We start from the raw sequence: 26,788 nt of genomic DNA on the forward strand, positions 1-26,788 counted from the left end.
ACCTGACCCAAGCTGTGATATTTTCAGTCGCCTCATATGCATGAGAAAGCTGGACAAAGAATAAGGAAGACTAAAAAGAATTGATGCCTTTGAATTATGGTGTTGGGGAAGAATATTGAATACACCATGGACTGCCAGAAGAATGAACAAATCTGTCTTGAAAGAAGTACAGTCAGAATGCTCTTTAGAAGGAAGGATGGCGAAACTTCGTCTTATGTACTTTGGACATGTTATCAGGAGGGACCAGTCCCTGGAGAAGGACATTGTGCTTGGTAGACTAGAGGGTCAGCAAAAAAGAGGAAGACCCTCAATGAGATGGATTGACACAGTGGCTGCGGCAATGGGCTCAAACATAGCAATGATTGTGAGGCTGGCACAGGACTGGGCACTGTTTTGTTCTGCTGTACATAGGGTCGCTATGAATTGGAACTGACTCAACGGCACGTAACAACAACAGCTTCAGACAGTATACAAAAAAAAATTACCCGTTGCCATCAAGTCAATTCCGACTCATAGTGACCCTGTACGACAGAGTAGAACTGCCCCATAGGGTTTCCAAGGGTGAATTCAAACTGCTGACCTTTTAGAAGGCAGCCAAAGCTTAACCACTGCACCACCAGGGCTCATAGTTAAACAAGCTTTGAAGTAGATCTGGATTGGAATCCAAATTCTGTAATTTACTGCTGGCTATTTGGCCTTGGGCAAGTGATTTCTGAGCCTTAGTTCTTATGTGAAAAAGAGATGATGATGATGGTTACCTCATCTCTCATTGTAGTGATTAAATGAGAGCTCATATATAAAAGCCCTAGTATATTGCCAAGGAACTCTGATGGTGTAGTGGTTAAGCACTCGGTTGCTAACCGAAACGTCAGCAGTTGGAACCCACCAGCCACTCCACAGGAGAAACGTGGCAGTCTGCTTCCATAAAGATTACAGCCTTGGAAACCCTGTGGGCCAGTTCTACTCTGTCTTACGGGATCACTATGGTAGAAATGACAGCAACAGGGTAGTTACTGCCAGGTGCATATTAGCATCCCAGTAAATGTTAGTTTGTGGTTGCTGTTGACCATTCTTTATCACTTTATCTCAGTTTCACCCTGATTATTTTTCCAATTTTCTCTATTCACTGGCTTTCAATTTTAATTGCTTTTGCTACTTTTACGTTCTTCATCTATATAACAATTTGTCCTATTGACCTTTTCTGTCTCTCTTTATAAAGCCAGATACTTCCAAGTAATAATAAACAGGATGATGATAGTCCTTGGCTAAATTAACATTAGAAAACAAGTGACCTTTTAATTTTTCGGGACACAGAGGACTCTTTGATCTGAGATTTTAGCCTTGCTCTCTAGTATGTTCTCACTCCTATCCTGATCATTTATATAATAATTCACTAATTGAAGCATCAGCTTAGACTTAGATGAGTTTTGTATGACTTAATAATAAATGTTTTCTCCAAATGGAAAAAATAGCCATGGAAAACCTCTTGAATAATGAAATTCAGTGAAACCAGTAAGAGCCAGAACTCAATGGGATGCCTTGATTTTCTGGGTCTTGCAAGTTTTCTGCCTTTGACAGGGTACAGTCTTACCACTTTTCTATCACTCATTTTAGTGAAAAATATTTGACTTTTCCTTCTCTGACAGATTTCCACCTTACATAGGTTCCAGCTTTCACAGGTTTTACTGGATTTGTAGAAAGATGGAAATTCAGTGTTAAAATTAATGAAACTGAGTTAAAACAGCTCCAAATGGAAAACTGATTCTTCATGTTTACCTTGATGCTGCTGCCTGTGTTGTCTGAGCAGTTTACATCCAGCTTTATTACTAGTTTACTTTAAAAAAAAGTTTGAATTACAAGTCTTAGAAATTCTAGACAATGAGTAATATCAAAAATATGTCAGTTCCTAGGTATAAGAATTACACAACTTTGAGATTGGTCAGTTTTATGTACTCAAGGAAACATCTCTTCACACCTCCTCATTTCTTCCTAAGCCTTCTGAAACTAAAAATTCCACTGGACCAAAAGATACTATAGTTTTTTAAAACTAGAGGAGTAAGAATGTTAAGCTTCTTTCGGTATACATTAACACAACCCAATGATCTGAATATGAGCTGTTTTTAAAGACATCCAGTATATTCATGAGACTGTTTTTTGTAGCACACATCCTAATGGCACTTGAATATTTATTCCAGTGTACATTAAAGTGTACAAAGTTGCTCATGTATTGAATAAGGAATAAATGATACTGTGATTTTTTTTCTTAGTTTAGTGTTTGGTGATGAGAAAAACACAAAAAGGAAATCTGATTATCTGATTTTTAAAAGTTACATAGTGGTAATATTAGTTTTATTCATTTTCTTTTAATGAGATAATTTTTCTCCTGTAGGCATTGTTTCATTTGTATAGCTTACTTTGGATTATAAAAATGCTTCTCTGATAACTGGGGGAAGAGGCAAAAATAATTTACATGAATCTGAAAAAAAAGGGGGGGAAGTATTTTAAAAAAGAATAAATTGAGGCCGCTAAAATAGGAAAAAAAAAAAAAACTACCTTTTACAAAATCAGTCTTCTGGCATGACCAGGATGCTAAATAGATAGCTTTCATGCCTAAGTTGAGCAAATTTGGGCAGAGTGAATTCTGAAAGCTTAAAAAGCTGTTTTTTTTTTTTTGTTTCTTATATGCTAATGCTTTTAATGCAAAGAAAAGATAATCTTTTATATTAAGCACAGAAAAGTTGTTTTTCTTTTCTATTTCACTAAAGATAAGTCCTCCTGTCTTGATAGGACATATCAAGCAGGTGTATACACACAAATCCTGGTGACCAGAATGACAAAATACTAGAAAGGAAATTAAAGCTTTTGGCCCTCAGTTTAAAACAGTTAAATGGTGATGTGGAGATTAGTGTTCAGTGTTGGGAATCATAAGCCATAAAATCGACCCTTACTTTTTTGTCATCCAGTATGAGAAGTGATTGATAGGATGTGTTCCCCATGTTTGAAGGAGGCAAGTCAGCCCTGCAGAGTTTTGCTTAGATTTTCTAGTTTGCAGAATCTTTTACATTCTGTTACAAAATATTATGACCCTTTTCCCAACTTTATTGTTTGGTTTTCTTTTTTCTTTCTGAGAAAGTCAAAAGGAATTAAGTGTTAAAGTAAGGGGCTTCCATCTAACCTTTATTACTACAAATACTCAGTTACATGGAAGTAAATGAGTAAAATATTAACTCTGATTTCTCACAGTCAACTGAACATTTCTTTCAAATAGTTTAAAATCAAGAGTTAACTAATTTTCATTTCCTATGCCTTTGTGGAGCCCTGATAACTCAGTAGTTAAGAGCTCGGCTGCTAACCAAAAGGTCAGCAGTTCAAATCTACCAGCTGCTCCTTGGAAACCCTATGGGGCAGTTCTACTCTGTCCTGTAGGGTCGCTTTGAGTCAGAATCAACTTAACGGCAATGGGTTTATGCCTTTATATCTGTTTTATGACTTTTACTGTTATTCAAATACAGATTTTTTTTCAAAGGCAACTTTGGCCAAATTTTAAAAGTCAAAATGCAAATTTTACTTTATTGCCTGAAATTCTAGTAGAACTTTTTCTTTTCAACATATTTGTCTTATGACTTCAAAAAATTTGAATTCTTGGAGACAGAGCCAACACAGCACTGTAGACAGAAGCACCATGCCATCTCTCTGCAGCACAGACCCGAAAAACTAAGTGAAACAGATACAAATGTCAGTCCTGGAACCCTAAGCATCAAATGAAGGAATAAAGAACTCAATCAAGCATTGAATGGAATAAGAAACTGACAGAGAACAGAGAAGGAGGAGAGCTACTGAGTAGAGGTCCCATATCAGCTAACATAGCACATATTCGCCGTCTTGGACTACAGCCACCAAGGAACACAGACAGGGAGTACAGGAAGGCAACTTCATGGAGCTCTTAACAGGAGACAAGAGCACCCGGTAACCAGTGATACATGCTTTCACACCCCTGCCCTTCCCTGTATGTGGCCACTGCCACTTTCCAATGGGCCATGGTCACTTAGCCAGAAAGATACCAGCTCACTTCTGCCCAGATTCGCCATCTTGGATGTCAGCCACCAAGAACCATGGACAAGGGAGTATGGGAAGGCAACTTCAAGGAGCTTCCAAAATGAGACAGAGCACCCAGTAACCAGAAATACACGCTTTCCTACCCCTACCCTTTTTCCCTCTATATGGCCTCCACCGGTTTCCAATGGGCCACAGTCGCTCAGCCAGAGAGATACCAGCTCACTACTGCTGGAGACTGCCCCACCCCCACTGGCCGGCCCCTTCAATGCCATTTCTTTTTTGATTTGTTTTTTGTTACTGTTTTTGTGGGGGTTTTTTGCCTTTTTTTGTTGCTACTCTCTCTTTCCCTTCCTTTTCTCCTGCCCAGCTAGCCCCGTGTGCTGTCCCCTCCCATTCTTGATGGACTGTGTGCCACACCACTTGGTTAGAGAGCCACTGGTGCAAGGCCACCTTGGGTCCACACTGCCCCTGCCAGCAGGCTCCCTCAGTGCTATTTTTTATTTTGTTATTATTATTTTCCAGTTTCTTCTCTCTCTCTCCCTTCTTTCCTTTCCTTTCTCCAGCCTGCCTAGCCCTGTGAGGTGCTCCCACTCCTTATCAATGGGCAAGGTTGTACCACTCGGCTAGAGAGCCACTGGTGCACCAACTCCCTGGGTCCAGGCCACCCCCAATGGCCAGCTCCTTCGACGCCATAATTTTTTCTTTTTTGTTGTTGGTTTTTTTCCTTTGTTTCTTCTCTTTCTATCCCTTCCTTCTTTTCCTTTCTCCTGTCCACCTGGCTCTGTGTGCCGTCCCCGCCCCTTCTTGATGGGCATTGCTGCCCTGCTTGGCTGGGGGGCCACCAGCACATGGCCTCCCTGGATCTGCACTACCGCCACCAGCTGGCTCACTCAGCACCATATTTTTTGGTTTGTTTGCTTTGTTCTTTTTTTTTTTCCTGTTTATTCTCTCCCTCTCCCTTCCCTCCTTTCCTTTTTCCCACTCACCTAGCCCCGTGCACTGCCCCCCGTTCTTGGTGGGCTGGGCTGTACTGCTTGGCTGGAGACCCTCTGGCACAGAGCTTAACCAGGTCTGCGCCACCCCCGCAGGCCGTCTCCCTCAGGACCATATTTTTCTTTTTCTTTTATCTTTCCCCTTCTCCCTTTTCTTTCATCCTCCCACCTAGGCCCTGCACTGCCTCCACCCCTTCCTGATGAGCCGTGCTCTGCCACCCAACGAGAGAGACATCACCTTGCCACCACCCTAATTCTGCCCCACCCCCAACAGCCAGCTCTCCCACCACCATATGTATTGTTTTTTGTTGTTGCTGTTTTTATTTTATTTGTTTGTTGGTTGGTTGGTTTCTTCTATTTTCCCTCTTAACTTTCCTTTCTCCCACCCAACTAGCCCTGTGTGCTGCCTGCACCCCTTCTTGACAGGCCAAGCCACACCACTCAGCTAGAGAGCACTGGCACATGGACTGTCCGGGTCTGCCCTGCCCCCACCCACTGAATCCTACATCATCGCCATTTTATTTACTTTTTTCTTCACTTTTTTCTTTTTTTTGGCTATTATTTTCTTGCTTCTTTCTCTTCTTTCACTCACCCACTTAGCTCTGCATCACATCCTCTGCCTTCCCTCTGTCCTATCTGCACTGTATGCCAAACACCGTACCCCTGAGCAGTGCCATTGTGGTCCCCTAGACCCTGCCCTGCACAGTCCCCCAGGCCCACTCCATCGGCCCCAGTTCTTGCCCCAAACTGCCCATCCCTGCCCCTCCTCCCTTCTGGACCCACCGTGCTGCACCATGGCTGAGTGACACCCTGCCCACCTGGAAAAGGTGGTGAGAAGTATCATGCCCACAGGCAAACAAGCAACAAAACACACCCAGCCTACCTGCCCAGACATAACCAAATAAAAGAAAAAAGCAGGACGAAACAAACAAATCTACAGCCAATAAATGAAGAAAATAATTCCTGAATATCCCAGAGACTGCAGACAATATCAAAACATATTTTAAAGAAACAGGACAGGATGGATTCAGAAAGCATCCAAAATAAAATACCAGATGACCTTCTGGTAGAAGAAAAGTCAATGGAACTACCTGATACCTGTCACCTACCCATTGCAGTTGAGTCAATTCCGTCTCATCGTGATGCTGTAGGACAGAGTAGAACTGCCCTGTAGAGTTTCCAAGGAGTGACTAGTGGATTTGAACTACCATCCTTTTGGTTAGCAGCTGTAGTTCTTAACCACTGTGCCACCTGATAGGGAATTCAAAATTCTGATATTCAGGGCTCTCCAAGCGATGAAGGAGAGTGCAGACAAAAATAAGGAAAAATAGAGAAAATATTGGAAAATACAGACAAAATCAGGGAAAACACAGACAAAGCAATGAAAGAATTCAGGAAAATAACACAGGAACGATATGTCAAAATAAACAAACAACTAGAAATCATAAAAAAAACAGCAATTGGAAATCCAAAAGATCAACAACAACATTTCAGAAATAGTGCAATAGAAGGTTTTAGGAGCAAATTTGAACCAATGGAAGACAGGATCAGCGATATTGAAGACAAATCCTTGGATACCACCTTGAGGAAAAATCAGAGAAAAGAATGAAGAAAAATGAAGAAACCCTGAAAATGATGTGAAATACAATCAAAAGCAAAAATTTGCATGTGATTGGAGTTTCTGAACGGGGAGAAAATGAGAAACACAGAGGATCATTGAAGATTTGTTGACAGAAAACTTCCCTAATATAATGAAGGATGAAAAGCTGACCATCCAAGAAGTTCAACGAACCCCATATAGGATAGGCCCCCCCAAAAAAACTACCAAGACATGTAATAATCACACTCGCTAAAACCAAAGACAAAGAAAGAACCCTGAGAGCAGCTTGAGAAAAAGGGACAATCTACCATGAGGCCATAAGCATAAAAAGTGTGTATGCTCCCAATGACAGCGCTCCAAAATACATAAACTCTAACAGGACTGTAAAGAGAAATCAACAGTTCCACAATAATAATAGGAGACTTCAACACACCACTCTTGGTTAAAGGACAAAACATCTAAAAAGAAACTCAACAAAGGTACAGAAGAGCTAAGGGAACAATCAGCTAACTTGACCTCATAGACATATATAGAACACTCCACCCAACAACAGCAGTGTACACATTCTTTCCAGCACATGTGGAACATTCTCCAGAATAGACAACATCTTAGGCCACAAAGCAACCCTCAATGAAATCAAAACACTGAGACAATACAAAGCATCTTCTCTAACCACAATGCCATGAAAGTAGAAATTAATAAAAGGAAGAGGAAAGAAAAAATTAAAAACATGGAAACTGAATAACACTTTGCTTTTAAACCACCAGGTAATAGAAGAAATCAAAAATGGAATACAAAAATTCCTAGAAACAAACGAGAATGAAAACACATCATACCAAAACCTTTGGGACACAGCAAAGGCAGTGCTTAGAGGTCAGTTTGTAGCAATAGATGCACACATCAAAAAAGAAGAAAGAGACAAAATCAAAACATTAGCTATACAACTTGAACAAATAGAAAGAACAGCAAAAGAACCCACAGCCACCAGAAGAAAGAAAATAATAAAGATCAGAGCCAAATAAATGAAATAAAAAATAGAAAAACAATAGAATCAACAAAACCAAAAGTTGGTTCTTTGAAAGTATCACCAAAATTAGCAAACCACTGGCCAAATTGACAAAAAAAAAAAAAGGAGCGGACACAAATAACCCAAATAAGAAACGGGGGACATTACAACAGACCCAACTGAAATAAAAAGGATCATAACGGAGTACTATGAAAAACAATATTCCAGCAAATTTGAAAATCTAGAGGAAATGGACAGATTTATAGAAATATAACTACCTACCCAAACTAACAAAAACTGAGGTTGAAAATCTGAACAGACCCATAACAAGAGAAGAGATTGAAAAGGTAATAAAAAAACTCCAACAACAACAACAAAGCCCTGGCCCAGATGGCTTCACTGGAGAATTCTACCAAACGTTCAGAAAAGAGCTTGTAGCAGTACTACTCAAACTATTTTAGAACATAGAAAAGGAATACTTCAGAATTCATTTTATGAAGCCAGCATTACCCTGATATCAAAACCAAGCAAAGACATCACAAAAAAATTACAGACCAATATCTCTCATGAATATAGATGCAAAAATTCTCAACAGAATTCTAGCCAATAAAATTCAGCAGCATATAAAAAAAAATACACCACAACCAAGTGGGATTCATACCAGGTATGCAAGGATGGTTCATCTTTAGGAAATCAGTCAGCGCAATCCCCCACATAAATAAGACAAAAGAGAAGAATCACATGATCATCTCATTCGATGCAGAAGAGGTATTTGATAAAGTCCAACACCCGTTCCTGATAAAAACTCTCAATGAAATAGGTATAGAAGGGAAATTCCTCAAGATAATAAATGGTGTCCATATGGCATAGTGGTTAAGTGCTGCGGCTGCTAACCAAAAGGTCAGCAGTTCGAATCCACCAGGTGCTTCTTGGAAACTCTGTGGGGCAGTTCTGCTCTGTCCTATAGGGTTGCTATGAGTCAGAATCGACTCGACAGCAACAGGTTTGGTTTTTTGGTTTTTTTATACAAAACCAACAGCCAACATCATTCTCAATGGAGAGAGGTTGGAATCATTCTCCCAGAGAACAGGAACAAGGCAAGGATGCCTTTTATCATTGTTCTTATTTAACATTGTGCTGGAAGTCCTAGCTAGAGCAATAAGGCAAGAAAAGGAAACAAAGGGCATCCAAATTGGTAAGAAGAAGTAAAACTATCCCTATTTGCGGATGATATGATATTATACATAGACAACCCTAAAGATTCCACGAGAAAACTACTGGAACTGATACAAAGATTCAGCAGAGTAGCAGGATACAAGATAAACATACAAAAATCAATTGGATTCCTATACACCAATAAAGAGGACTACTTAAAGGAAATCAGGAAGGCAATACCATTTATAATAACCCCTAAAAAAAATAAAATACTTCAGAATAAATCTAACCAGGGACGTAAAAGACCTATACAAGCAAAACTACAAAACAGTACTGCAAGAAACCATACGAGACCTACATAAATGGAAAAACATACCATGCTCATGGATCGGTAGACTCAACATTGTGAAAATGTCAATTCTACCCAAAGCAGTCTACAAATACAAGGCAATCTCAATTGAAACACCAACAGCATTCTTTAACGAGATGGAAAAACTAATCATTATATGGAAAAGGAAGATCCCTGGATAAGTAAAGCACTATTGAAGAAAAAGCGTAAAGTAGGAGGCCTCCCATTACCTGACCTCAGTACCTACTATACAGCTATGGTAGTCAAAACAACCTGGTACTGGTACAAGTACATACACATTGACCAATGGAACAGAATCAGGAACCAAGATGTAAATCCATCCACCTACTGTCACCTGAACTTTTACCAAAGCTCAAAGTCCATTAAATGGGGAAAAGACAGTCTTTTTAACAAATGGTGCTGGCAAAACTGGATGTCCGTTTGAAAAAAAAATGGAACAGGACCCATACCTCACACCATACACAAAAACTAATTCAAAATGGATCAAAGACCTAAATATAAAACCAAAATCTATAAAGATCATAGAAGAAAAAATGAATCAATGCTAGAGGCCCTAATACATGGCATAAATAGGGTTCGAACCATAACTAACACTGTGCAAACACCAGAAGATAAACTAGATAACTGGGATCTTCTAAAAATCAAACACTTATGCTCATCAAAAGACTTCCCCAAAAGAGTAAAGAGAACCTACAGACTGGGGAAGAAAATTTTGGCTATGACATATCCCACGAAGTTCTAATCTCTCACATCTATAGGAAAATCCAATACCTCTACAACAAAAAGACAAATAATCCAATTGAAAAATAGACAAAGATATGAACAGACACTTAACCAAAAAAGACATTCAAGGGGCTAACGGACAAATGAGGAAATGCTCCCAATCACTAGCCATTAGAGAAATGCAAATCAAAACCAGAATGAGGTATCATCTGTCTTAGTTATCTAGTGCTGCTATAACAGAAATACCGTAAGTGGATGGCTTTAAGAAAAAGAGAAATTTCTTTCCTCACAGTAAAGTAGGCTAGAAGTCCCAATTCAGGCCATCAGCTCCAGGGGAAGGCTTTCTCTGTTGGCTCTGGAGGAAGTTCCTTGTCATCAATTTTCCCCTGGACTAGAAGCATCTTAGCTCAGGGACCTCCAGTCCAAAGGTCATGCTCTGCTCCTGGCGCTGCTTTCTTGGTGGTATGAGTTCCCTGTCTCCCTGCTCACTTCTTTCTTTTATAACCCAAAAGAAACCAGCGCAAGACACAATCCAATCTGATAGATTGAGTCCTGCCACATCAACACAACTGTAGCCCATCCCCCTCATTAACATCATAGAGGCAGGGTTTACAACACAGGAAAATCATATCAGATGACAAAATCGTGGACAGTCATACAATACTAGGAATCATGGCCCAGCCAAATGGATAACACATTTTTTGGGGGACACAATTCAGTCCATGACACCATCTCACCCCAATATTACTGGCACGAATTTAAAAAAAAAAACGAAAATAACAAATGTTGGAGATGCTGCGAGGAACTTGGAACTCTTATGCCCTGCTGGTGAGAATGTAAAATGGTGCAACCATTTTGGAAAACACTATGGAGCATACTTAAAAAGCTAGAAATGGTAATACCATACAATTCAGCAATCCTACTTCTAGGAATATATCTTAGAGAAATAAGAGCCATCACACGAATAGACATATGCCCACCCATGTTCATTGCATCATTTTTCACAATAGCAAAAAATGGAAACAACCTAAGTGCCCATCAACAAATTAATGGACAAACTTTGGTATATACTCACAATTAAATACTGCACAACAATAAAGAACAATGATGAGTCTGCGAAACATTTTACAACATGGTTGAATGTGGAGGGCATTATGGTGAGTGAAATAAGTCAATCACAAAAGGACAAATAGTATATGAGACCACTATTATAAAAACTCATGAAATGGTTTACATACAGAAAGAAAGAATCTTTGATCATTACAAGGAGGGAGATGGGTGGGGAGAGAAAGATACTAACTAGACAATAGATAAGTGGTAACTTTGGTGAAGGGTAAGACAGTACACAATACTGGAGAAGTCAGCACAACTTGACCAAGGCAAGGTCATGGAAGCTTCATAGACACATCCAAACTCCCTGAGGGACCGAATTACTGGGCTGAGGGCTGGGGACCATGGTCTCAGGGGACATCTAGCTCAATTGACATAACAGTTTATAAAGAAAATGTTCTACATTCTACTTTTGTGAGTAGCATCTGGGGTCTTAAAAGCTTGTGAGCGGCCATCTAAGAAACTGCATTGGTCCCACCCCATCTAGAGCAAGGGAGAATGAAGAAAACCAAAGACACAAGGGAAAGATTAGTTCCAAGGACTAATGGACTACAAATACCGCAGCCTCCACCAGACTGAGTCCAGCACAGCTAGATCATTCCCGGCTACCACCACCAACTGTTCTGACAGGGATCACAAGAGAGGGTCCCGGACAGAGCTGGAGAAAAATGTACAACAAAATTCTGACTCGAAATAAGAGGCCAGACTTACTGGTCTGACAAAGACTGGAGAAATCCCGAGAGTATGGCCCCCGGACACTCTTTAACTCAGTACTGAAGTCACTCCTGAGGTTCACCCTTCAGCCAAAGATTAGGCCCATAAAACAAAATGAGACTAAATGGGCACACCAGCCCAGTGGCAAGGACTAGAAGGCAGAAGGGGATAGGAAAGTTGGTAGTAATGAGGAACCCAAGGTTGAGAAAGGGAGAGTGTTGACATGTCATGGGGTTAGCAACCAGTGTCACAAAACAACATGTGTATTAATATTTTAATGAGAAACTCATTTGCTCTGTAAACCATCATCTAAAGTACAATAAAAACATGAAAAAGAAATTTGAATTCTCATTTTTAGTAACTTCAATAGTTTTTAATTTCTATGACTGAGAATATTATATGTTTCAAGTACAAAGTATTGGCAAGGATGAAGGACAATCGTAAAATATTGGAATGTTTTTGTTAATTTCTTACTAGAATACTGTAATAAAGAACAAATTTTATAGCAAACTCTATATACCTCACCAAACAATTTATTTCATTCACAATTTTTAAATAAAATGCAAGTTTTCCTTTTCCTCTTTCCTTTGATCCTCTAGCTTGAGTTTCCCCTAGACTTCTAAAACCATCCATTGTGAAGTGGAGCTTTGTTTTCTAGGGCACTTAATAACCATATTTTTTTTCTTTTGGACTAACTCATTTCTGCTTTTATCCTAACACTTTACTTTTTAATTTTTTTAATTGGTACTTAAACACACTTTTAAATAAAAATTTAAATTCTGATTACAAGTACTTAAATTTGTTAAATGGACATATTTAATAATTTTATCATTTGCATTACTTTATATCAAAATTTGCCTGTTTTTAAAAATGTTAGTGATTCTGGATACACAATTTATCAGGACTTGATAGTAATTTTATATTACAAATTAGAGCTAAGTATATAAATATATTTTTTTCCTTATTTTAACTTATATTTGGTTGCTCAATGATTCACTAGGAGAAAAAGAAATTGAATATTGCTATTTGGAGAAGTAAATCTTTAGCTAGTAACTTGGTACCTTGTTTTTAAAAAAAGCATCTTCCATTTTTTTACCTGAAGAATTGAAGAGCTATAAAGACACAGACATATGCACACCTATGTTCATTGCAACACTATTCACAATAGCAAAAAGATGGACACAACCTAAGTGCCCATCAGTGGATGACTGGATAAACAAAATGTGCTACATACATACAATGGAATACTGTGCAGCCATAAAGAATAACTAAGTTCTCAAAATATATTTTAACACTGATGAATATGGAGCACATTATGCTGAGTGAAATAAGTCAATCAGAAAAGGACAAATACTGTATGATCTCAGTATTATAAAAAGACAAGTATAGGTATGCATTCTGAAACCAACATTCGCTGGTGGTTACCAGGGATAGGTGGTGGTGGTAGGGAATCGCTCTCTAGATAGTAGACACTTGTTATTTTTGGTGATGGAAAAGGTAACACCAAATATGAGTGAGGTGTGCCCAGCTTGACCAAGGTAAATGATGTTACTAAGAAGTGCACAAGAAAAAATGTTTTTGGTAAATGCTATGACATATACAACTTTTCAACGATAGCAAAAACAGCTAAAAAATACGAGTTTGGCTCCATATGTATGTATGCACATAAGTGTATAGGTATGTATGTATATATATGTGGGCATATATAGCTGTATCTATGTGCAGGTGTATATACATGTGTGTGTATATTCATATACACAGTAAAGCTCATAGAGGGCGCAAACATGGATACTTCCTAGACTTAACCAAACATCTCGTGGGATTGGTTTATGGGGCCTGAAGGCTTAGGACCAGTGTCTCGTGGGACAGCTTGGTCAGTTGGCATAATATAGTACATATGGTCTACATCCTAGTTTGGTGAGTAGCATCTGGGGTCTTATAAGCTTGCAAGCGTCCATCTGAGATACAACTGTTGGTTTCTGTGCATCTGGAGTAAAAGAGAAAGAAGGAAACCAAAGACTCAGAGAAGAAGCTAGTCTGCAGGATTAATAGTCTACACAAACCACAGTCCCATATACCCTGAGACCATAACTAGATGGTGCTCAGCTACCACCACTGACCGTTCTGATCAGGAACACAATAGATGAATACTGATAGAACAGGAGCAAAATGTGGAACAGAACTCAAATTCTTAAAAAGTCCAGACTTACTGGACCTGTGGAGACTGGAGGACTCTCCAAGACTATCGCCCTGAGATATTCTTTAAACCTTGAACCTAAAATATTCCATGAGGTCATCTTTTAGCTAAATAACAGATTGGCTTATAAAATAAACAGTATCACCCATGAATACTGTACTTCATTAAAAAATCACCTATATAAGACCAAATGGTCAACATTTACTCTGCAGCAAAGATGAGAAGGTAATAGGGGGCAGGGAAACTGGATTACTGGAAATGGAACAACCTAAATGGAAATAATGTGAAAACTGACACCGTGAAAAAATGTAACCAATGTCAGTGAACAAATAGTGTAGAAATTGTTACATGAGAACCTAATTTGCTGTGTAAACTTTCACTGAAAACACAATAAAATATTATTTTTTAAAAAAGAAGAGCTGAAGAGTTCAGTATTTGCTTTTAAAATGTAGCAGATTATCCTTTTGTTTATGATATAATGTGTCGCAAAGCTGTGGAGTATTCAGTTACCTGATGAAACTCCATGCCTTCAGGTAAGATTCCATGCAAAAGAAAGCTTTGCTTTGCTTCCTCCAAATCTAGAAAGAGATATGATTGAAAGACTTCCTTTTTCAAAGCATTTCAGTCAAGAAGTTCTTTCTATGATGTAGTTTCCATTCCCTGTGAGGTATATAAAATAGAGATTATTATTCTCATTTTATATATGGGAAACTGAAACTCAGAAAAATTAAATGATTTTACCTTGAATTTTTTAAATTTTAATTCTAGTAAGTAACTAGAATCCACGTCTTATTATCTGTTGTGCTTAGCTTCTTAGCGTTTTCTATTTTGAGTTATATGGTTCTCTGAATTTATTTTCATATTTACCCTAGAAATTTTGTCATTAAATGGAATATTTTTACTCAGTGATTGTCATGGTACTGTCAATAGGTATTTTTTTTGTTGTGGTACAAGTATACCTAACAAAACATTTGCCATTCAACAATTTTTATATGCATAATTCAGTGACATTGATTACGTTCTTCATGTTGTGTAACCATTATCACTATCCTTTTCTGATTCATTCCACCAACTAATAGGTATATTTTGTGGTATTAATTCAAAGACATCTGTATTAAAGATAAAAATGTAATAAATTGATTCCTCTGGTAAAATTTTTATTTCGAAGAGCTGTAAAAATCTTATATTTTGATACCAAAGGTGCTCCCTGGGTTTTTATTTTACAGCAGCTTATTTTTCGTAACAATTTCATAGTTCTTGCTTTCACAGCCAGATGCAATATTTTTTCCCCATACACTTTACAGTCTGACAGTGTTCTAAATGAAAAGAAATCATTTCTGTGTTTCAGAAATGTGAATTAAATGAAAGCAAACTATTTTTAGTATGCCTTTCAATTGCATAACCTTCAAGCAGAATTTTTGGTATAAATTTTTGCCTGTTACGCTTATTATGCCTTTGAACTGACTTTGTCATTGTTTATAGAGAGGCACAAGCAGGCACTTCCAGGAATGGAGGTAGTATTGAGAAATATTGAATTTGTGTATTTAAGGACCTTTCAGCTTTCAAAATTTTACATCAGTTATGAGTCCATTTTGTGCTGAATATAAACAGATTGTTTTTAATATAATCACTTGTCCTTGTTTCTTATTAGTGTAGCTTTTCCCTTTTAACAATGACAAGTGATAAAATTGGTATGTTGTAAATTTGCCACGGAGAAAATATTTGAGAGTTACCTTTATAAAAGTAATCGAGAAATATTGCAAAAGTTTAATTTTAATTCCATTTCCTCTTGTAGTTTGAGGTTTTATTGTTCTATGTTTCTAGTCTTACTTAACTTTTGGTCAGAGTAACTGGAGACTATAAATAATATTGCCTTAATAATGAGAATAATTCGTAAGAAAACTGCCTGACAGGTATCATTTACCATCAGTTTTATTGTTGTCATTTTATTTTTAGTCATTTCAGAAGGTGGTTTTTGAAAATCAGGCTAAGTTCTGTGAATATTAAATTATATCATTTTACTGTCTAATGCCATCCAGGAATGTATAATACATAATTACGGGAGGAGAGGGAGAGGAAATATATTTAGATATTTTTAAATGCTTGAAGTTTTTTACTAAATAATAAGACAAACATTTTCTTAAGTTTAGAGATAATTTGTAAAAAGCTACCCACAAACTATTAAAGAGTATTCCCTTATTGTAGGTGGCCCCAGAAGAATTTAAGACCAGCATTGGCCGTGTGAATGCATGTTTGAAAAAGGCTCTTCCAGTCAATGTGAAATGGCTGCTGTGCGGTTGTCTCTGCTGCTGTTGCACACTGGGTTGCAGCCTGTGGCCTGTTATTTGTCTCAACAAAAGAGTAAGTAAACATTTTCTTGTATAATAATAATAAGAGCTAACATTCACTGAGTACTCAGTATGTGCCAAGAACTGTTTCCAAGTACTTAACTCGATCTGTTTAATTCTCATAACAATGCTATCCTCGTTATAGAGATAAGGAATCTTAAGGACAGAGATTAAATCATTTGTCCAACCTTCATCAACACTTTATCACTCTTTATCACTTAATATGGGTCCTTATCATTTTAAGTAAATGCAATGCAAATGAATTACTTAGGTATATATAAATGTAGGTGTAAGTGCGGTACTTATTCTTTTTACAAAACTCGAAGCTGTGACTTAAGGTATTCCCCAGCTACAGGTATATGGGAAAGTTTCTTCTGATTCAAAGAAAGGCAGAAGTGAGAGTGACCAACTAAGTTAAGGAGAAAATCCTGCTTAGTTTTGAACATGTTACAGTAACATTCTAACATAACATTACTAACAACTTTGGAGCCCTGGTGGTGCAGTAGTTGGCAGTTCAAATCCACCAGCGACTCCTTGGAAACCCTGTGGGACAGTTCTACCCTGTCCTATAGGATCTCTATGAGTCGGAATCAACTCAATGGCAATGGATATCTTGTTCTCTTCTTTAAATTTTCAATTTAGTCTGTGAATTTTGTTCCCCAGCATAAAGGTATCTTTAAAATTTTTAATGGAAGCTAAATGAGGAAACTTAATTCATTTCACCTAAAATTCTTTCCCCTGTGCCACATTGATGATTTCATTTAAACTTTTTAAATGATGATTAGTTCACTGAACCCCTGAAAATGACAGCACTTTGTGGAGGAATAATTAGTGATGAAGTTATTTTATAAAAAACAAAATTTTCCCAACAAGTACTTGTTTTTTCCTCTACACCCTTTTCCTAAGCATTTTAATGTCTACTTCAAAAAGATAATAAAATACCCCCAACCTCGTAACTTTTTCAATGGAAAAGTTAAGCATTTTGTTGATTCCTTTAGGAGCTGTCAGCAGGTCAGAGCTTTACATGTTGTTTTTGTTAGGTTGAGTCGGTTCCAACTCATAGTGACCCTGTGTACAGCAGAACGAAACACTGCCTGGTCTAGCCACATTCTCGCAATCTTTGCTATGTTTGAGCCCATTGTTGCAGCTACTGTGTCAGTCCATCTCGTTGAGGGTCCTCATCTCTTTCACTGACCCTCTACCAAGCATGATGTCCTTCTCCATGGACTGGTCCCTTCTGATAATATGTCCAAAGTATGTCATCCTTGCTTCTAAGGAGCATTCTGGCTGTACTTCTTCCAAGACAGATTTGTTCATTCTTCTGGCAGTCCATGGTATATTCAATATTCTTCACCAATGCCATAATTCAAATGCATCAGTTCTTCTTCAGTCTTCCTCATTCATTGTCCAGCTTTTGCATGCACATGAGGCTGTTGAAAATACCATGGTTCGGGTCAGGTGCACCTTAGTCCTCAAAGTGACATCTTTGCTTTTCAACAGTTTAAAGAGGTCTTTTACAGCAGATTTGCCCAGTACAATACATTGTTTGATTTCTTGACTGCTGCTTCCATGGGCATTGATTGTGGATCCAAGTAAAATGAAATCTTTGACAACCTCAATGTTTTCTCCATTTGTCATGATGTATCTTATTGTTCCAGTAGTGAGGATTTTTGTTTTCTTTATGTTGAGGTGTAATCCATACAGAAGGCTGTAGTCTTTGATCTTCATCAGTAAGTGCTTCAAGTCCTGTTTGCTTTCAGCAAGCAGGGTTGTGTCATCTGCACATTGCAGGTTATTAATGAGTCTTCCTCCAATCCTGATGCCACGTTCTTCTTCATATAGTCCAGCTTCTTAGATTATTTGCTCAGTATACAGATTGAATAAGTATGGTGAAAGGATACAGCCCTGATGCACACCTTTCCTTATTTTAAACCACGCAGTATCCCCCTTGTTCTATTTGGATGACTGCCTCTTTGTCTATGTACAGGTTCCTCATGAACACACTTAAGCGTTCTGGAATTCACATTCTTTGCAATGTTATCGATAATATGTTATGATCCACATTATTGAATGCCTTTGCACGGTCAGTAAAACACATGTAAACACTTTACTAGTATTCTCTGCTTTCAGCCAAGATCCATCTGACATCAGCAATGATATCCCTGGTTCCACATCCTCTTCTGAATCCGGCTTGAATTTCTGACAGTTCCCTGTCAACGTACTGCTGCAACCGCTTTTGAAATTTTCTTCAGCAAAATTTTACGTGTGTGATATTCATGATTTTGTTTGATAATTTCCACATTCTGTTGGATCACCTTTCTTTGGAATGGGCACAAATATGGATTTCTTCTAGTTGATTGGCCAGGTAGCTGTTTTCCAAATTTCTTGGCATAGACGAGTGAGCACCTCCAGTGACGCATCTGTTTGTTGAAACATTTCAATTAGTATTCTGTCAGTTCCTGGAGCCTTGTTTTTCACCAGTGCCTTCAGTGTAGTTTGGACTTCTTCCTTCAATACCATTGATTCCTGATCATATGCTACCTCCTGAAATGGCTGAATGTTGACTAATTCTTTTTGATATAGTGACTCTGTGTATTCCTTCCATCTTCTTTTGATGCTTCCTGCGTTGTTCAATATTTTGCCCATAGAACCCTTCAATATTACAACTCGAGGCTTAAATTTTTTCTTCAGTTCTCAGGCTGAGAAATGCTGGGCACATTCTTGCCTTTTGGTTTTCTAATGCCAGGTCTTTGCACATTTCATTGTAATACTTTACTTTAGTCTTCTCGAGCCACCCTTTGAAATCTTCTGTTCCATTCTTTTACTTCTTTACGTTCAAGAGCCAGTTTCAGAGTCTATTCTGATATCCATTTTGGTCTTTTCTTTCTTTCCTGCCTTTTTAATGACGTTTTTCTTTCTTCATGTATGATGTCCTTGATGTCATCCCAGAACTTGTCTGGTCTTTGGACATTACTGTTCAGTGCATCAGATCTATTCTTGAGATGGTCTCTAATTCAGTTGGAATATGCCCAAGATGGTATTTTGGCTCTCATGGACTTGTTTTAATTTTCTTCAGCTTCAGCTTGAACTTGCATATGAGCAATTGGTTATCTGTTCCACAGTTGGCCCCTGGTCTTGTTCTGACTGATGATATTCAGCTTCTCCATCGTCTCTTTCCACAGATGTAGTCAATTTGACCTGTCCACCATGGGTGACCCTGCTGGTATTTGAAATACCAGTGGCATAGCTTCTAGCATCACCGCAACTCACAAGTATGACAAACTGATGGACAACTGGTGGGATTACTTTACATACAGCTTAGTTTATTGTTTGTCAAAACATTTACAATATTCTCACATGGGTTTCTATACATTTAAAAAAACTGAGCATAAATTTCTTAATTGTTATAAAATTACTTCTAAAAGTTACAGTCAATAGCTTCTACGCACGCCCCCGCCATTACTTTTAAAGCCTCTGTGTTAATTAATCATGATTTGGATTTTCTGTCATGCAAATACAGCTAATCTCAATCATTTAAGAACAGATTTTTTTGTTTCTGTTTTTAATATTATCTAGGATCTCTCATTCTAATGACATGTTTACACTTGGACTTTTTGTTAATACCTTCACCAGAGGGTCTGAAGTAGAAGCAATTTTTTTAATCATTTGGTTTTATTATTAGCACTGAGATAAAATAGTCAATGGAAAATGAGATTAATACTGATACTGTGTTCTCTCCTTACCTTCCATTACTTCAGTTAATTGTTTGTAACTGAAGTCGAGTTATTAGTGTATTCTTGGGTCACTAATCTGTCAGTTAAAAAAATTATGTAGTACAGAAGTTGTAAACTGTTGTCCCATGGGCAAAATCCAGCCTACATTGTTTTTAAACATTTGAATCAATTGCCATCATTTAAAAATTGGGATATTTAAAATAAAATTTGGGATATCTAGCCTCTCTTGAAAAATTTAAAGATCTGGTAATAATGGACCCACATGCTTATGTGTCAACAGTTGACACTAAGTGAGTTGTAGCTGCTCCCTTTAGATAGGACTAGCAGTCTGTAGTTCACCACAGAACCACCCAGCATTTACATTATGTGCCTTGCTCTGTAGGTATTACAGTTTTTTCCCTTTTGTATATTCCATGTTGTCAACACTATACTACACAAAACAATGAAACAGTAACCTTGGGCAAGTCGCTCTACTTTCTGGAGTCTCAGTTTCCTCATCTGTAAAACCGGGATGTTGTTGTGTGCTGTCAAGTTGATTCTGACTCATAACGACCTTATATGAGAGACTAGAACTGCCCAATAGGGTTTTCTAGGCTTTAATCTTTATGGAAGCAGATCACCAGGTGTTTTCTCCTGTGGAGTGGCTGATGGGTTCGAACCACCGACCTTTTGGTTAGCAGCCGAGCACTTAACTGTTGGGCTAGGAGGGCTCCTAAAACCGAGATACACTACTTATTTGGAAGGTGGTTGTAATAATGAAGAGATTTAAGTCATCTCACTGCTTTTTTGTCTACTTAGAGAAGTGAAAAATAAAACACAACAATTTAAGAATTTTGCTGCCTTCACTACTGTTTCCTAATATGTAAAGTAAGTTGTATAGACTATAATTGTTTAATTGAAAGGATGATTATCATTTATGTAGCCCATATCACTTATTTTACAGATGTGGAAACTAAGGTCCAGAGAGGTAAAGTGATTTTCCCAGGGTCATATAATAAATGGCAGAACCAGAAAAATAATCCAGTTTTTATTTTTGTTTTTTCTCTGTAACATTGTATTCTCTTGACTACATGTTCCTTAGGTCAAATTTCCTATTCCTGAGAAAAGAAACATTAGGATAAGTGGTATGATAAATAGTCAACCCTCTTAGTTTTAATTCTCTAGCAGATATCAGCAAACTTTTTCTTAAAGGACCAAATACTAAATATTTTAGGCTTTGTGGGCCATATGGTTTTTGTTTCATCTACTAAACTCTGCTGTTATAGTGTAAAAGCAGCCATAGAAAATGCATAAACAAGTGAGTGTTGCTATGTTCCAGTAAAGCTTTATTTACAAAAACACTCAGTGGATGAGAGTTGGCCTGTGGGATATAGTTTGCCATCCAGGTCTAGTCATCTCTAATTGGGTATCTATCTTTATGGAAGTTGTATCTCTGTTTTTCCACAAAATAAAACGGAGATAATATTATTAACCTGTCCTGTGTCACAGGGTTGCTATGTGAATTAGCTATTATAAATGTTTCCAAGAAAAGAACATCTCTGTAAACAGTTTGTCTTATGAACTATTTTTTTAACAGTATAATTCATGGACATATTTTCTAGTAAATTAAGTGATAGAGAAGAGGAATATAGATCAGAATGCCCTGAGCTCACCCTAGTCCCTCTTGGCTCTGGTAGGATTCCAAAGCTACATAATTTTTATGAAATGGGGCTTTTCATTTACCCATTCCTACGTCTACCATGGAAACAATTATGATATTATAGTCAATTTCAGTCTTAATCATACCACAATCCTTAAATTTGAAACTACTTTTAACCTATTATCTTTTTTTTATTTTAAAAGTTGCTAGATTAAGAAGAATGTTCAGAGGGGAGGGATTATTGTCTCAGTCTCTCACCATGAATATATTTTAGGAGATAGAAGTTATTTAACCAAGCCACTATCTTGTTTGTTTTCATGTGTTTTTTTTTTTAAATCTACCATATTTTTACACAAATAATGCACATCTTCTGCATTTGTTTGCTGGCTGTGTCCCCCCCTCGTGAGATATTTTCGTAAGTGTGCTATGCTAATTTTTTTTTACAGCAACATGTGGAAGAGGACTGGCATGGTGGCGCTTTTGAGAGTGCCTCATGTGGGGAGGGCACAGCCAGGAAACAAGTGCAGAAGGCGTGCATTATTTGCATAAAAATATGGTAATTATAAAAAGAAGGAAAACATATATGATAGAAATAAAAGTTCCGCCCATACATTATGCCGTGTGGAAAAGAAACTCAGTCCTTTAAACGAGAAATAGTTCTGCCTAGAGTTAAGCATATTGTCATATTTTTATGCAGATAACGTGCACCTTCTACATTTGTTTGCCAACTGCACCCTCCTCCCCATGAGGTATTTTTATAGGAGCTACTCTACCAAATTTTTTTTACCTGTCGCTGTAAAAAAAATTAGCATAGCGTGCTTACGAAAATACCTCATGTCTGCCAGTTTGTCATACTGTGGTGGGTTGTGTGTTGCTGTGATGCTGGAAGCTATGCTACCAGTATTTCAGATACCAGCAGGGTCACCCATGGTGGATGGGTTTCAGCAGAGCTTCCGGACAGAAACTAGGAAGAACGACTTGGCAATCTACTAAAAAAACTTGGCCAGTGAAGACCTTATGGATAGCAGCGGAACATTGTCTGATATAGTGCTGGAAGGTGAGCTGCTAAGGTCAGAAGGCACTCAAAATACTACTGTGGATGAGCTGCCTCCTCAGAGTAGAGTCAACCTTGATGACATGGATGGAGTCAAGCTTTCGGGACCTTCATTTGCTGATGTAGCATAACTCAAAATGAGAAGAAACAGCTGCAAACATCCATTAGTGTTGATCCAACCTTACATTCTTGGGATAAACCCCACTTGCTCATGGTGTAAAATCCTTTTAACATGCCGCTGGATTCCGTGTGCTAGTATGTTATTGAGGATTTTTCTGTCTCCATTCATATTGGTCTGTATTTTTATTTTATTGTGATGCCCTTGTGTGGCTTTGGTATCAGGGTAATGCTGTTTTCATAGAATGAAGTAAGAAGTGTTCCCTTCTCTTTTATTTTTGGAAGAGCTTGAGAAGGATTGGTGTAGATTCTTTAAACATTTGGTGGAATTCACCAGTGAAGCCATCTGATCTCGGGCTTTTCTTTGCTGAGAGGTTTTCATTTACTCACTCAATCATTTCTTAAAGGTCTGTTCAGGTTTTCTATTTCTACTTGAGTCATTTTGGTAGTTTGTGTCTTTCTAAGAGTTTGCCATTTCATCTAGGTTATTACTTCATTGGCATACAATTGTTCATAATATTCTCTTATAGCCCTTTTTTATTTCTGTAAGTTTGGCAGTAATGTCCCCAGTTTCATTTCAGATTTTAGATATTTGAGTTCTCTCTTTTTTTTCTTTGTCAGTCTAGCTAAAAGTTTGCCAATTTTGTTGATATTTTCCAAAGCACCAACTTTTGGTTTGGTTGATTTTCTATTTTATTTTTCTATTCCTGTTTCATTTATCTCTGCTGTAGTCTTAATTATTTCCTTCCTTTTGCTAGCTTTGAGTTTAGTTTGTGCTTTTTTTATGGTTCCTTAAGTTGTAAGGTTATTGGTTTGAGATATTTCTTTTTTAATTTAGGCATTTACAGCTGTAAATTTTCCTGTGAGCACAGCTTTTGCTGCATCCTATATATGGTTTGGTTTGCTGTTATTTTGTTTTCTTTTTCCATTCATCTCAAAATATTTTCTAATTTCCCTTGTGATTTCTTCTGTGGCCCATTGGCTTTTTAAGAGTATATAGTTTAATTTCCACATATTTGTGAATTTTCTAGTTTCCTTTTGCTGTTAATTTCTAGTTTCATTTCATAGTTGCTTAAGAGCACAACAGTCTTTTAAAATTTATTGAGATTTGTTTTGTGACCTAATATATGGTCTATCCTGGAGAATATTCCATGTGAACTTGAGCCAAATGTGCATTCTGTTGTTGAGTGGAGTGTTCACAAAATACCACTGTTGGATACTCCTAATCAATTACTTATGAAAGACAAGGTTTTAGGTGATCATGTATTTGATATCTTAAAACATTTTTGTCAAACTGGTGAGTATGATGCCATTGGCTGGTTGCTCCTGCTATCACTGGACAAAGTGGAGAAAGAAAAAGATGAGCTCAGGGCTTCAAATTCCTAGCTTAAGCACCACATAAATAACCTGGAAGTTGGTATGTATGCCCTGAAAAAAACCCTCATCTCCTATAGCCACAGAGCTGAAATTCCTGAAAACCAAACCCAGAGTCTCAGTCTATGTGTGCCTGAATTACGCCATTTGAATTCCCACCCTCACAAGGTGTCTAATGTTAAAGTGAGAGCATTGATTGTGAAGAAATAGGAGCCTGAAAATTGAAATGGGGACATAGGGGCAGATACTGATGAAGCTGAGGACATTGAATCCCTAAATTTTGTTGAGCCTTTCTTCCCAGTAGAAGCAGCCGTTCTGCCCCGATCTGAGGAGATTAATCCAACTTTGCCTGAGGAACCTATAATGATCTCCCCTAAAGCAGATGCCTTGAAAGACACTGATTATTGTTTTCAAGGCCATCCCACCACCTGTCTTTGCTTCTAGACCTATAACTAGACTCAAGTCCCAGCAGGCTCCTAAAGTTGAGATACAAAGTGTGATGCATAAGGAAGTGTGCTACACACCAAAAGAACTACATAATTTTTCTAATTTTACAAACAAAAACCTTGGATATATGTGTGAGAATGGATGTTAAGGTTATGGGATAATGGTGGAAGGAACAAAGTTATTTCAGTCAGAATTTATTGATATGGGTTGATTAAGCAGAGATTTTGCATTCAGTGTTTCAACTCAAGGGGTCAGAAAGGAATCTAACTCTTTAGTTGGTTGGTTGACTAAAACAATGACCAAAGGTGACCTACAATAAGTGAAGTTGAAATAACAGAACTGTCTTGGTATACTGTTGAAGAAGGTATCCAAAGGCTTAGGGAAATTGCAATGTTAGAGTGGATTTATCGTGTTAGACCCACCCACCCATCCTGGGAGTGCCCAAAGGACACACCTTTCACCATGATTAAGGAATAAATTTGTGAGATGAGCCTCATCATCCTTGAAGAGTGCTGTGAGTCCTCCTTCTCTTTAGATCAGATGTTACACTGGGAACTGTTGCCACTGAATTGAGAAACCTAAATGCAGTGGGAGGTGATTGGCTTCTGGGGTGGCAGGGGCCAAGTGATAGCACTTAATTGCTAAAGACGAGGTGGGTGTTATGGACAGCAGAGTCAAAATAGTAATCAGAATAGTGTGACTCACATAGACCTGTGGTATTGGGTAATTGGTCATGGTGTCCGTAAGAGTGAAATAGATAGGAAATCTATAAATATTTACTTGATCTGTACAAGCAAGAGTTGTAGGTCAAGTGAACAGAAGTCTAACTTGAATCACCAAAACAGAGAGACATGGCCCCTCAATCAATTCCCAGACTTGAGCCAGTTTACTGACCCACAACCCCTTGAATAAGGAGAGGCCAAGTCCCCTTGAGGATGGACCCCACTACACTACCAAAAATGTACACTGTTAATCATTCTTCCAGCCTTCTCCCAAAGTGACCTATGGCCTTTTACCAGGGTGTTGGTTCACTGGGGAAAGGGAAATAATCAGACTTCACAGTGATTACTAGAAACTGGCTCTGAACTAATCCCAGGAGACTCGAAACATCACTGTGGTCTGCCAGTCAGAGTAGGGGCGTATGGAGGTCAGGAAATCGATGGAGTTTTAGCTCATGTTTGTCTTTCAGTGGACCAGTGGGTCCCTGAACCTATCCTGTAGTAATTTTCCCAGTTCCACAATGAATAATTGGAATAGACATATTCAGCAACTGACAGAATCTCCACACTGGTTGTCTGATATGTGGAGTGAAAGTTATTACGGTAGGAAAGGCCAAGTGGAAGCCACTACAACTGCCTTTACCTAGGAAAATAATAAATAAAAATCAATACCATATTCCTGAAGGGATTCCATATATTAGTGCCACCATTAAAGAAGAAAGCAGAAGTGGTAATTCCCACCACATCTCCAATCAGCCTGTTTGATCTATGCAGAAAAACAGATGGATCTTGGAGAATGACAGTGGACTATCGTAAACTAAACCAGATGGTAACTCCAATTACAGCTACTGTTCCAGATATGGTTTCCTTGCTTAAACAAATTAATACATCTCCTGGTACAAGGTACACAGCTATTGATCTGGCAAATGATTTTTTTCTTGATTCTTCTGATAGTTAAGGTTATGTATCAACTTGGCTAGGCCATGATTCTCACTGGTTTGGCAGATATTATGTAATCATCCTCCATTTTGTAATCTGATATGAGCAGATAATCAGTTGAAAGCGGAATTTCCTTGGGGGTGTGCCCTGAGGGTGTGGCCAAGCACCCTTGGGACGTGAGCCAGCAGCCTGACATCTGACCTGCAGATTTTAGGATTCATCAGCTCCTGCAGCTCCATGAGCCAGCAGCCTGCCATCTGACCTGCCGATTTTGGGTCATCAGCCCCTGCAACCATGTGAGTCAAGAAAAGCCTCCAGCCTGACATCTGACCCATGGATTTGGAACTTGCCAGCCTCCACAACTGCGTGAGCCATTTCCTTGAAATAAATCTCTCTCTTTTCATATATATATATGTATGTGTATATATATATATATATATATACATATATATATACTTGTGTGTGTATACACACTTTTATATGTGTGTGCATGT

General features: G+C 38.1%; 1 protein-coding gene across 3 annotated transcripts in view; it reads left to right on the top strand.

The window, feature by feature from the left end:
* The window catches only part of CHIC1 (cysteine rich hydrophobic domain 1), a 74,582-nt gene that overhangs the window by 22,598 nt on the left and 25,196 nt on the right, over positions 1 to 26,788 (top strand). For all 3 annotated transcript variants that reach the window (XM_023734690.1, XM_023734689.1, XM_004380159.2), the window contains exon 3: positions 16,129 to 16,284. In XM_023734690.1, coding sequence (XP_023590458.1) covers positions 16,129 to 16,284 — 156 coding nt within the window. The remainder of the gene's footprint in view (positions 1 to 16,128; positions 16,285 to 26,788) is intronic.

This window comes from Trichechus manatus, unplaced genomic scaffold (genome assembly GCF_000243295.1).
Source record: "Trichechus manatus latirostris isolate Lorelei unplaced genomic scaffold, TriManLat1.0 scaffold00070, whole genome shotgun sequence".
NCBI classification, from domain to species: Eukaryota; Metazoa; Chordata; class Mammalia; order Sirenia; family Trichechidae; genus Trichechus; species Trichechus manatus.